Source organism: Solanum verrucosum, unplaced genomic scaffold (assembly GCF_900185275.1).
Source record: "Solanum verrucosum unplaced genomic scaffold, falcon-dt-bn FXZP01000206.1, whole genome shotgun sequence".
In the NCBI taxonomy this organism is placed as follows: domain Eukaryota; kingdom Viridiplantae; phylum Streptophyta; class Magnoliopsida; order Solanales; family Solanaceae; genus Solanum; species Solanum verrucosum.
Window position 1 is genome coordinate 979,125 of NW_026020104.1, and position 10,409 is coordinate 989,533.

At 34.8% G+C, this 10,409-nt stretch overlaps 1 protein-coding gene across 1 annotated transcript; it reads right to left on the bottom strand.

Annotated features, from left to right (window-relative positions):
• Positions 1-3,509: 3,509 nt before the first annotated feature.
• Positions 3,510-8,139, bottom strand: LOC125825130 (pectin acetylesterase 10-like). Its single transcript, XM_049504466.1, has 12 exons — positions 7,910-8,139; positions 7,629-7,711; positions 7,096-7,225; positions 6,406-6,479; positions 5,243-5,329; positions 5,043-5,167; positions 4,890-4,950; positions 4,729-4,782; positions 4,567-4,644; positions 4,328-4,433; positions 3,899-4,044; positions 3,510-3,803 (listed from the first exon to the last, which is right to left on the bottom strand). Exons 1-12 carry the CDS (start codon positions 8,097-8,099, stop codon positions 3,696-3,698), a joined length of 1,242 nt encoding a protein of 413 aa, XP_049360423.1. The 5' UTR covers positions 8,100-8,139; the 3' UTR covers positions 3,510-3,695.
• Positions 8,140-10,409: the final 2,270 nt, after the last annotated feature.

Below are 10,409 nucleotides of genomic sequence, written 5' to 3' on the forward strand. Positions count from 1 at the left end.
TCCCTTGACAAATAGACAGATTATCTCTTCCTCAATAGTCACCAATTGCGTAACATATCTAGACAAAGCATGAAACTTAGCCTCATAAGCAGCTACAGACATACCACCTTGTTCCAAAGCCATGAACTCATCCTTCGTACGATCTGTCAAGGTTTGAGGCACATACTTCTCCAAGAACATCGCATGAAACAGGGTCCAAGTGAGTGGGGGTAAAGCTGACGTTCTGTATTCCACATAAGCTCTCCACCACTGTGTGGCCTCACCTTGAAGCTGAAAAGTCACAAACTCTACTAAGATGAGTTTGATGGACAATACCCAACTTATGCAGTCTCTCATAACAATCTAAGATGAACTCATAGGCGTCCTTATTCTCAGAACCATGGAATACTGGAGGCTTCAGTTTCAGAAACTTGGTCAATATTTCGTGTTCATTACCAGTCATCACAGGACCCAACAAAGGACGGAAAAAGGCATCAACACCTACAGTTCCACCCAACTTGGGAACAGTAATAGCAATAAGGGGTTGGTGGGAGTTTGAGTTGCTTGAAGTGCGAGAAGAACTCCAGGACCAACCAATCCCTTCAGGAAAGAAATGATTTATTCAGCTAATACTAGGTCTAAGGGAGGAATACATGTAGTCTCTGCATGTACCACTTCCTCTTGTCCAACATCTTCATCATTCTCAACCTCAACATTCTCCTCTATCTCTTCATGATGCGCAGGAGGGAACTCATTTCTGGGAGCATTCTCAATCGGATCTCCACCCCTAGCGGGTGCTACTCTCCATCTGCCCTTGATCTCCCTCTACCCCAGCCTCAACCGTGACCTCTCGTTGCAGATTCCTCAGTTGGCTCGGTGAAGGGAGTTGCAGGCCTAACACCGTTGAACCTAGTGTTAACCATCTGCGGACAGAAGAGTGAAAGAGGTTAGATACCAATTCGGATCGCCAGATACCAATTGGAATCAAGTTATAGCACGAAAGGAGACAAGAGAAAATAGAGAGATTTCCTAAAGTTCTATAGACTCACGAAGAAAAGTACAGACATCTCTGTACCATTCTGCAAGACTCTACTAGACTCGTTTTGGTACACCAAAATCAACGAACCTAGGACTCTGATACCAACTTTTTCACGACCCTGACCGTCGTGATTAGCACCCACACTAACCCTCCGATGGGAGAACCATTATTACTAATTAGTTAACTCAAGAATTACACATTTAAAGATACGGAAGCATGTTTAAATGTAGAAATAAGTAGAGTTTCCATAAACTCCAAAAGTCTAGTCAATGTACCAAAACTCTAACAAAAAAGCATAAGTCTAAAGAAAAAGGGGCACAACCCCGAAAGCTAAAAGAACTGATCATCTAGAGTACGAATCTAAGTACGAATACGAGGGACTGAGCAAAAAGAGAAATCATGACAGCCTTGAAGAACTGGCTCACCTTTGAATTCAATTGTTCATTGATCTCCTAAACAAGGACTGTCAGTAGCCGCCTGTAGATGCCCTGTTCTCAACAAAGAAAGAGCAAGTGCAGTATCAATACACAACCACAATGTACTGGTAGGATCACGCAGCTATTCGAGTAAGTGAAACATATACAAGTAGTTACAACATAGTAAACATGCATATACAGAATATAAACACATATACCGATTATCAATTATGAACAACTTACCATTCTTCATTCTCCTTAACAAGTAATCACGACAATTCAATGGTCCTCTCATGGAACCCATACCAAACTGTTAGTGCACCAGAACGTGGTACCCAATCCAAGTTAGTATGTCGTATGTTACACCCGTTCTAATATGTATGTCGGTATGTGACATCTGATCCCAGTTAGTATGTTGGAACGTTTATTCAATCCACTAAACAAGCCATAATCACAATGCACATCCTCAAAATCATACAATCAAGTGTTGATTCATGGCATTAGGTGTGATCAATAGTGCAACATTCGTATATATACATACATTACAATGAAGCAATTACTAGCATACATCACGCAAACAAGAAATCAAACCATCACCTACCTCGAGAACAAGCTTGAATCCTCCTAAAAAACTTGATTCTTCCCTTTTCGAATTATGTTCGCTTGTTCTAGGTCTACAAACAATCAATTCAATATGAGGATCAATAATTAAGGTCTAATTTACCCGAAATATGACAATTCAATAACCCAAGACCAAACCCATGATCCTAAGGTGCAGCTAGGGCTTTTTTCCACTATCCAATTCAGTTCAAAAACCCTCCCCCAACAATATACAATCAAGAATCTAAGTTCTGCGGATCGAAAAACGGATTAGGGGGATAAAATCCTTACCTTTAGCACCAAAAATAGTGGAAAACAGTTAGGGAATCGCCTGGGGTCGTCTCCTAGCTCTCAAGAATGAAACTTGCAGAAAATAACGTTTTTGGGATTTAATTCGGACCTAATTCGCGACTGGCCCGCCGTAGCGGAGCCCAACCCGCCACAACGACCCTCACCTTGGCGGCTTGCACGGAAACAGAGAGTCAAACGTTGAGTTTGAAACCCCCATTTCACAACACACCTTCAACCCATGACACTCAGAAACTACCCATTCACGCTAAGATTAGTTTCGGGAGTTCTACTGGCCCGAATTCAATTCTGTAAAGTCGTACAGGTTCTTTAACCTCTTGGCTATCTACTCATGTGATCAAAATCATGATTCGATCTCTCATCCTTTACCAGATCTCCCTAGACCTTACTGACTCTGATTTTGTCCAAATTTGGACTAGGCTAGGAATTCTCAAGTTACTACGAAAAAGTTTTCTGACCCAAATTCTTTCCCTGATGGCTTTTCTATAACGACGAGAACATGTCGTTACACCAATTTTTTTTCACGAAAATATAAATTTAAAGAGTATAAGTAAAATTTAACATAATCTTTAACCAATAAGCATCTCGAACTTTGGATGGTGCATTTTATTATTTTGTATTAAGAGTTAGCCATCTGAGCTCAAAAGTTTCTATTTTAAAAAAAAAAAAAGTTGACCTCTCAAGGTCAAATTTTTCTCGACCTACATTTTTAGATCGATTTTCTTTATTAACCAACTTTCGAGGTCGTTTTTGACTATTTTTTAGTATTGTTGGGGTAAATATTCAAATTCTAGATCGGATTCAAATGTCGAGATCAAGAGTCAAGGACCAAATCAAAATTCAATGTTGGATCTTAGTTAAGTTGACATTTAAATCTTGAGTTGATGTCAAAATTTGGGTCTAGGGATAAGGTTGGGAGTAGGGTCAGAGTCGAGCAATAACAATAACAGTATTACAATAACAACCATAATAATAATAATTTAAAAAGGGAAATAAAGTTAGGTATCAAACTATAGTCAGGAATCCAGACCTATTTCGTGAGGTTTAAAGAAAGTTTTGGAAAATATTTTCCGAACTTAATGTATGGAAACTATTTTCCTAAAATTAGAGAAAACTAAGTAGGAAAAATATTTTTCAAAACATTTAAGTCAACAAAAATGAGACAATTGGAAAAGAAGTTTCTTTATACCAAATACATCCTTGATAAGTGCTCTGTAGAGATTTCAACAGGCTTTACATATTTTAAGGAAAGTGCAATTGATATACCCATAAATTACTCATATTTAATGATGAATAATATGAGTTTGTTTCTGCAAAGTTGGCAGAAAAATAATATGATTGTAATTTGTAGCTTATTTAGACACCATGTTGTGACATGTTTTATCACATGGATAAGCACAGTCTATCGCCTTCACTCCTTCTCTATCAAAATACCAATCTCCAACAGCAAGTGCAACCGGCTGCATATGGTTCAAATGTTTATTTGTCAATGGTGATGTCAAAATGCAAATTATCTATTGCAGTATTCAATACGAATTTATAATCTTAAACGTACCTTGTTATCGATAAGGGGAGAATCGTCAGCAAACCATGTATCCTGCCTCTCGGATTGGCAGTGAGCGAAGCAAGAGTTTATGAATAACCCATTTTGTGTTGAGAGACCGAAGCCTTTAATAGCATTTAGCATATCATTTCTGAAATCTGCCCCAAAATGTTTTATCAACATGTGAGTCCGTGGTCTAAGAATATTGACACCACTAGAAATAAAGGTCTTTTCCACCGTGAATCTTTGTATTGTAAAAACAGGATCTTCCCACTCATTTCTCATTAAACCGCATGGTAGGGAACAGATTCTCACTGAAATACTAAGAAGCTTCCTAATTTTTCCATGTGAAAACAGATGAGTACTATTTTTTTTTTGTCTCTCACGGATTGATTAAAATACCTATGGAATAACCAAGTAACAGGTTTGATTGAAGCATACCTTGTAGAAATTGAATTTGTGATGCAGAACATTTTTCGTAATTACGTTTACAATCATGCCACAACCCATGAGGATCAGCTACTGGAGGAGCCAAACTGGATTGAATCTATAGGAAGTTGCAAGTGAAAAAAATGTCAACATTCCGCAAAGATTGCAATGTATGCTAACACTGAATAGTTGATCTCATTCCATCTCCGAATAGGCGAAAACTAAAAATTCGTAAAAGTTTAAGAATTTACCTGCCAGAAATCATAGGCAGCATTTAGAAGAAATAATGGAGTCTTGATATTGCTGATCAAATTCTGAGGAAAGAAGCACTGAAAGGCACACAAATAGGAATCATATTAGTAACGTGACCTGATACCATATATTGAAAGGGAAAATATATCAAAAGAACTTACAGAGGTTGGATCAAGTTTGTTGGTACAATTACTTGGTAGCATCTTCTGAAGACCCTGTTAAATATTACACGAATTGATACTAAGCAAGGCCCGAAGATAGTTATATACAAATGTCAGTTGCTTAACGAAATTGACCAATATAGAGTTTGAGTTGTCCTAACCTGTATGCTTACTACGCCTTTAAAAACATCTCTGAGTGCGTGCCCACCAGATACATCAGTTCTGTGCATCCACAAAGGACTTGTTACTAAACCTTTATTCTAGAATTTAAGAAAAAAAAAAGTATATTAAGAGTTTCAAGATTAGGAAAGTACGCATCCATAAATAATCCGGCATCACTTAGGCACTTCACTTTGGTACTACTTGGGAACAAAGTGCGGAACTCATCGCAATGCAATATTGAAGCTAGACCACCAGCAGAACATCCAGAGAGAAGAGCCTGAAGCACTATTAACAATATAAGATTATGAATGACAAGAGCAAGCAAAATGACAAGGCAAAAAGTGACTTTGACCTGTTGGGCATTTCGCATTCCTTTTGACATTAACTCCGCCATTGCTGCTTCCCATATACGTTGACCTCTAAATTGCAGTAGTGCATCCTGGAGAGATATGTAATATATTTTTTCAAAAAAAAAAAACAAGGTAGACTAAACAAGCTAGCAATTGTTTTTATGAAAACATATATTACATTTCATACAGTAAGATAATACAGCAACTTCAAATGCTTCTTATACTTCCCAACAACAACATTCTTAATGAAATCCCACAAAGTGTGGTCTGGGAAGGTTAGAATGTACGCAGATCTTACCCATACCTCGTAGAGGTAGAAAAGATGTTTCCGAAAGGCTTCTTATACTTCCCCAAAACGTAAAACCAGTAATAGGTGTATGTGTGGACATCAGATGGTTTAACCTATAGAGATAGATGAATTGTTGGTATCATGGTTATAGGTAAAATTTCTGAAATTTCAGGTAAAAGGGTATTCCAGAGTTCCTGTTGCAGCTCCTGCCTATCTCTTAATTAGTCTCTGAGCAAATTCTCCGAGCATAGAAACAGTCAGAGGATAAGAGGGAGCTACAAATAGGTGTTATTGAGTTTGAACATAAAGCATTTGCTGATATTTCTCCTTCAAGAAGCAATATGCTCAGACACAGTGTCCCCGCAAGAACATGGTTCTGAAATTACACCTTTATTCGGAACTTTTCAATGAGAAGATGTACTCACAAGCAGATGCAAAAGTTAAGTAGCATCTTCAAAAGATTTTTCTTGATAAGGTAATGTAAATTTCATAAAAAAAAAGTACCAAGGAGGTACTAAATGAACATAAACTACAGCACAGCTGCAACTATTACAATCTCAAAACTTCTATAAAGTCTATGTACTGAATACTGATCTAAGTCTTCTTCCCAACCACCAGCAAGAAGAATATTTATTCATAAATGTCATTTACCTCCACTACTATTCAAACGCCAAAAGAGCATGAAAAAAAAAAGACCAGATGACAGAGAATGTAAAGAAAAGAAAATGGTTAAAAGCTACAGCGATTTAGAGTCACCGTGCTGTAGTGTGACAAGTTTCAGCTCTCATTTTTGTCTCCCTCCGTTTACAGATTAACAACACGTTTACATAATCACTGAAAAAGTAAAAAATGAAAATGGTGCATGGTCTTACAAACCTTATTTTCACTGTCCCCTGTAAAGGAGGCCCCATCGCAATAACGAACTTTTACTCTATTCCAGTTAAAAAAATCTGCATTCACAGAAGAGACAGTAAGGAAAAGCCCTTAAATGCATAATATATAACATACATGGGGTGTGTTTGGCAATTGTTTTATGTTCCATTGGTCAAATTTTTTGGAGAACATCTTCTCTAGTAAAACAAGTTACTTAAAAAATGAAGAAAATGACTTTTTTAGTGGAAGTAGGGAAAACCTATGTCTTCGGACTCTCCAAAAACATTGTTGTACCTGTGTCGAATCCCCAAAAAATGTTCTACTTTTGGAGGATCCAACTAGCAACTGTTGACATTTTTGAAAAATCCGAGCAACATAGGGGAAAACAAGTTCCACAAGGGGCATCCCACATTCATTTTCCCTCGGAAACAAGAAGTTCTGGCCTGGGAGATTATGTCCTCCCCAGTCCCTACCCTACAACACACCTCATTTTCACCCCACCCACCCCACACTCCAAGAATATTTATCTAGATTCTATACAAATGCTTTTCTGATAATATTTTTTGCTTATAAACCAAACACAAGAAAATAAGTAATAAATACACTTGTTATCCTGAAAAAAAACATTTTCCATGGAAAAATTTTCCTTCCCACCAAAGATACCCATAGTGTAAATTACTATCATCAGAGGACCTGGATTTTCTTCAGCCTTGTTACTCAAAATCCCAGTAAATTGAAGCTGTTTTTCCATGAATTTTGATGAGCCACGCCTGGTCGTTTTGCGGAAAACACAATTTCTGACGGTGTTACACCATCCTCCACCCTGCCACACGAGGTGTATCACTCAGTTAAGGTTCTGAATCAGTAAATGAAATTATGGAGTTCGCAAATTGTGTATAATGCTAGATTTAGAACATACGTAAGAGTAGAATTCCATAATCATGATCAGAGACTGTCATATGTACCAAACTGTTATGTTAAAGATCAAAAAAAAAAAAAAAAGAACTCCTCAATGACATTTGAGATGGGGTCGGCTATTTTAGTCCAATATTATAAAAATAGTATTTTTTAACCACAATCTATCAATTAAGCCTGGATGACAATTAAAAATAGGTAAGACAACAACATCCAACAACAAACCAACTTTGATGAATGGTGACAGCTAAGTGAGCATTAAAAGTGCAAGCTGTAAGTGAGCAATAAATCAAGAGAGGTGTCTAGTATACCTCCAATTGAATGAGCCAACTGTTTGCCCCTGACCCAGAACCAGCATGTATGTGATAACCTGGTAGAGTTCCATCCAGACACACTGTAAAAACGAAATTAATCTTAATCAACCAATCGTTTTCATTGAGCTAAAAGAAAAGCAGTGGGAGAAAGAGTGAAAAAAAATGTTAAGAAAAGATTCAAAAAACTAAAATCTGGTGCAAGATCTAAAACATCAGGAAAAAAATATACACAAATCAAGTGTAAAGTAGACAATGCATATATTAGATGTGTGTTTTACCAGCTCCTTTAGCAGCAGCTCCCTGAATGAGGGTAAGAGCAATCAAAAGAGGAGTGGGAGTAATGGCACCATCACCAGTAGAGGTTTTGTTGAAAATGAAATCTTCAAATTCATATGAATCTACCCATTTGCTAAGCATCAAAAATCCAACAAAAACTACACCCCAAAACCCCCTCACAATCTCCGCCATTTTTTTATTTTTAGTTAGATATAAACGAGGACAAACAATGAACAATGGTAGTAGTCACATGTTTTTAGATTTATTTATATATACACGAAAAACAAGTAACAAAGCTAGATCTCCGACACAGATTTGTTAGCGGATGGGAATGTGTGTGGGGGCGCCAAATTGGAAAGTTAATTACACCTTCGTCTAGGGGTGTGCAAAAACCGATTTAACCAATAAACCGAACCGAAAAAAACACTATTGGTTTATTGATATTGGGTTATTGGGCTAACGATTTTTAAACGGTTTTGCAAAAAATTTTATTGGATTATTGGTTCGGTTTCCGGTTTTATAATTTTTGTTAATGGTTAAACCGATAACCCAATAAGACTATACTAAATTTACTAGTCTTATTGTTAATGGTTAAACGATTGTTACTTTCACACTTTTTGTTAATGGTTAAACGATTGTTACTTTCACACTTTTTCCTTTGAATGTGTCTAGTGTCTAAACTTGCAAGAAAAATGATTGTTACTTTTATGATTATTACTTTCATGCCAAATGCTGGAAAAATCATATGGTTTATTTGAAAATTTTCTTATCGTGTATATAATATATATGAGTATTTTCTTATTGGTTAAACCGAAAACCGAACCGTTAAGTACCATAAACCGATTAACCAAAAACCGATAAGAAATATGTTATTGGTTTGGTTATCGGTTTGAAGTATTTACAAACCGAAAACCGATAAATCGAACCAATAACACCTAAAACCGAACCGAACCGACCGATGCACACCCCTACGGCTTCATCTATGTTTACTTGTCCATTTTATTATTTTTTAATGTTCATTAATATATTCATCTATTTGTTCGCTATATTATTTTGGAATATTCATTCATATTAATTTAATATATAAAATTAATAAATAATTTATCAGGTATGCATGTTGTGTCCATTTTATCCTTGCTATTAAGTATTATTCATATTATATATATTTAATAAGGGTGATTTGGTAAATATTATCCCTAATTCATGTACAAGTCAATCGTGAATAATTATTGTTGAACAGAAAAAGTGATATTTTTATTTATGGGAAATCATTTTGACCACAAAAGTTTGACTCAAAATTTGACCAAAATGGCAAAAAGACATATTCACACTATAAACTAGTTTATTTTTGGACAATTTTACCCTTTAACTTAAAGATTAAATAAGTTCTTCAATTATGTTTCCAACCCATTGAAAATAATTAATGAGATTAATTATTGATGATTTCTTAGTCAAACATGGAAAAGGAACCACAAAGTCCACTAAAGAAAACACAAATTTCACCCATTCTTTTCTCTTGAAATTTCCAGAATTTGGAAAAAATATTGTTTTACAAATATTAATTAAAATGTGACAGCAGTAGTAAAAAAAATACTTCATTTGTGTCTTATTCTCTTTTTCAGTTTTTAAATTTCCTCCTTTTTACTTATTCTTTTTTGTTTATTCATTTAACATTTCTTATTTCTTAATGATAAAAATGAGAAAATTTAAAAAGTACAAAAGACTATTAAAGTGTAGATTATTTGTTTTAGTTTATAATTTCTAATCTTGAAAAGATAAATCATATCTAAATTTAAATGTTAAAAATTTATATTCGTAAAACATAAAATTAAAAATCTGAAACTGTCCAAGTTGGCAAAACAATTACTCCTATTTATTTAAAGCAGTTGTTGTTACACAATGATTTTCTAGAAAAAAATTAAATAATAAAAATGTATTTTATCTGATTATACTTTGTTCATCTTTACATTTTCAATGTCCACTATACTATTTTGAAATATCCAATAATACTTATTTAATTTATAAAATCAATAAATAATTTGTCATGTATTCATGTTATGTCTATTTTATCATTACTATTAAGTACTATTCATATTTCAATATTGAGATGACATATATTTAATAAGGGTGATATGGTAAAAATTATATGTATCATTTATTGCTTGTTAATCTATGTACATGTCTATCGTGGACAATTATTATTGGACAAAAAGAGTAATATTTTTACTTATGGGAAAATCCTTTTGACCACAAAAATTTGACCCAAATTTGTCCAAAATAGTAAAAGGGCATACTCACACTGTAAACTAGTTTCTTTTAGGACAGTTTTACCCTTTATCTTAAAGAGTGAATAAATTCTTCAATTATGTTTCTAATGCATTGAAAATATAATTAATGAGATTAATTATGGAAAAATTACTTAACTACACATCATTTATTATCATATTTTCTTATTTTCCCTACTATTTCAAAAAAAAAATATAAAATACCTTATTTTTCTTC

Bases quoted from the DNA above. Each gene is read 5' to 3' on its own strand.
- LOC125825130 (XM_049504466.1), bottom strand. From the start codon at position 8,099: ATGGCGGAGATTGTGAGGGGGTTTTGGGGTGTAGTTTTTGTTGGATTT. The intron at 7,712-7,909 runs GTAAAACACACA...TCGTTTTTACAG, and splicing joins AGCTGCTGCTAAAGGAGCTG to TGTGTCTGGATGGAACTCTA. The intron at 3,804-3,898 runs GTACGTTTAAGA...AACCATATGCAG, and splicing joins CTCCCCTTATCGATAACAAG to CCGGTTGCACTTGCTGTTGG.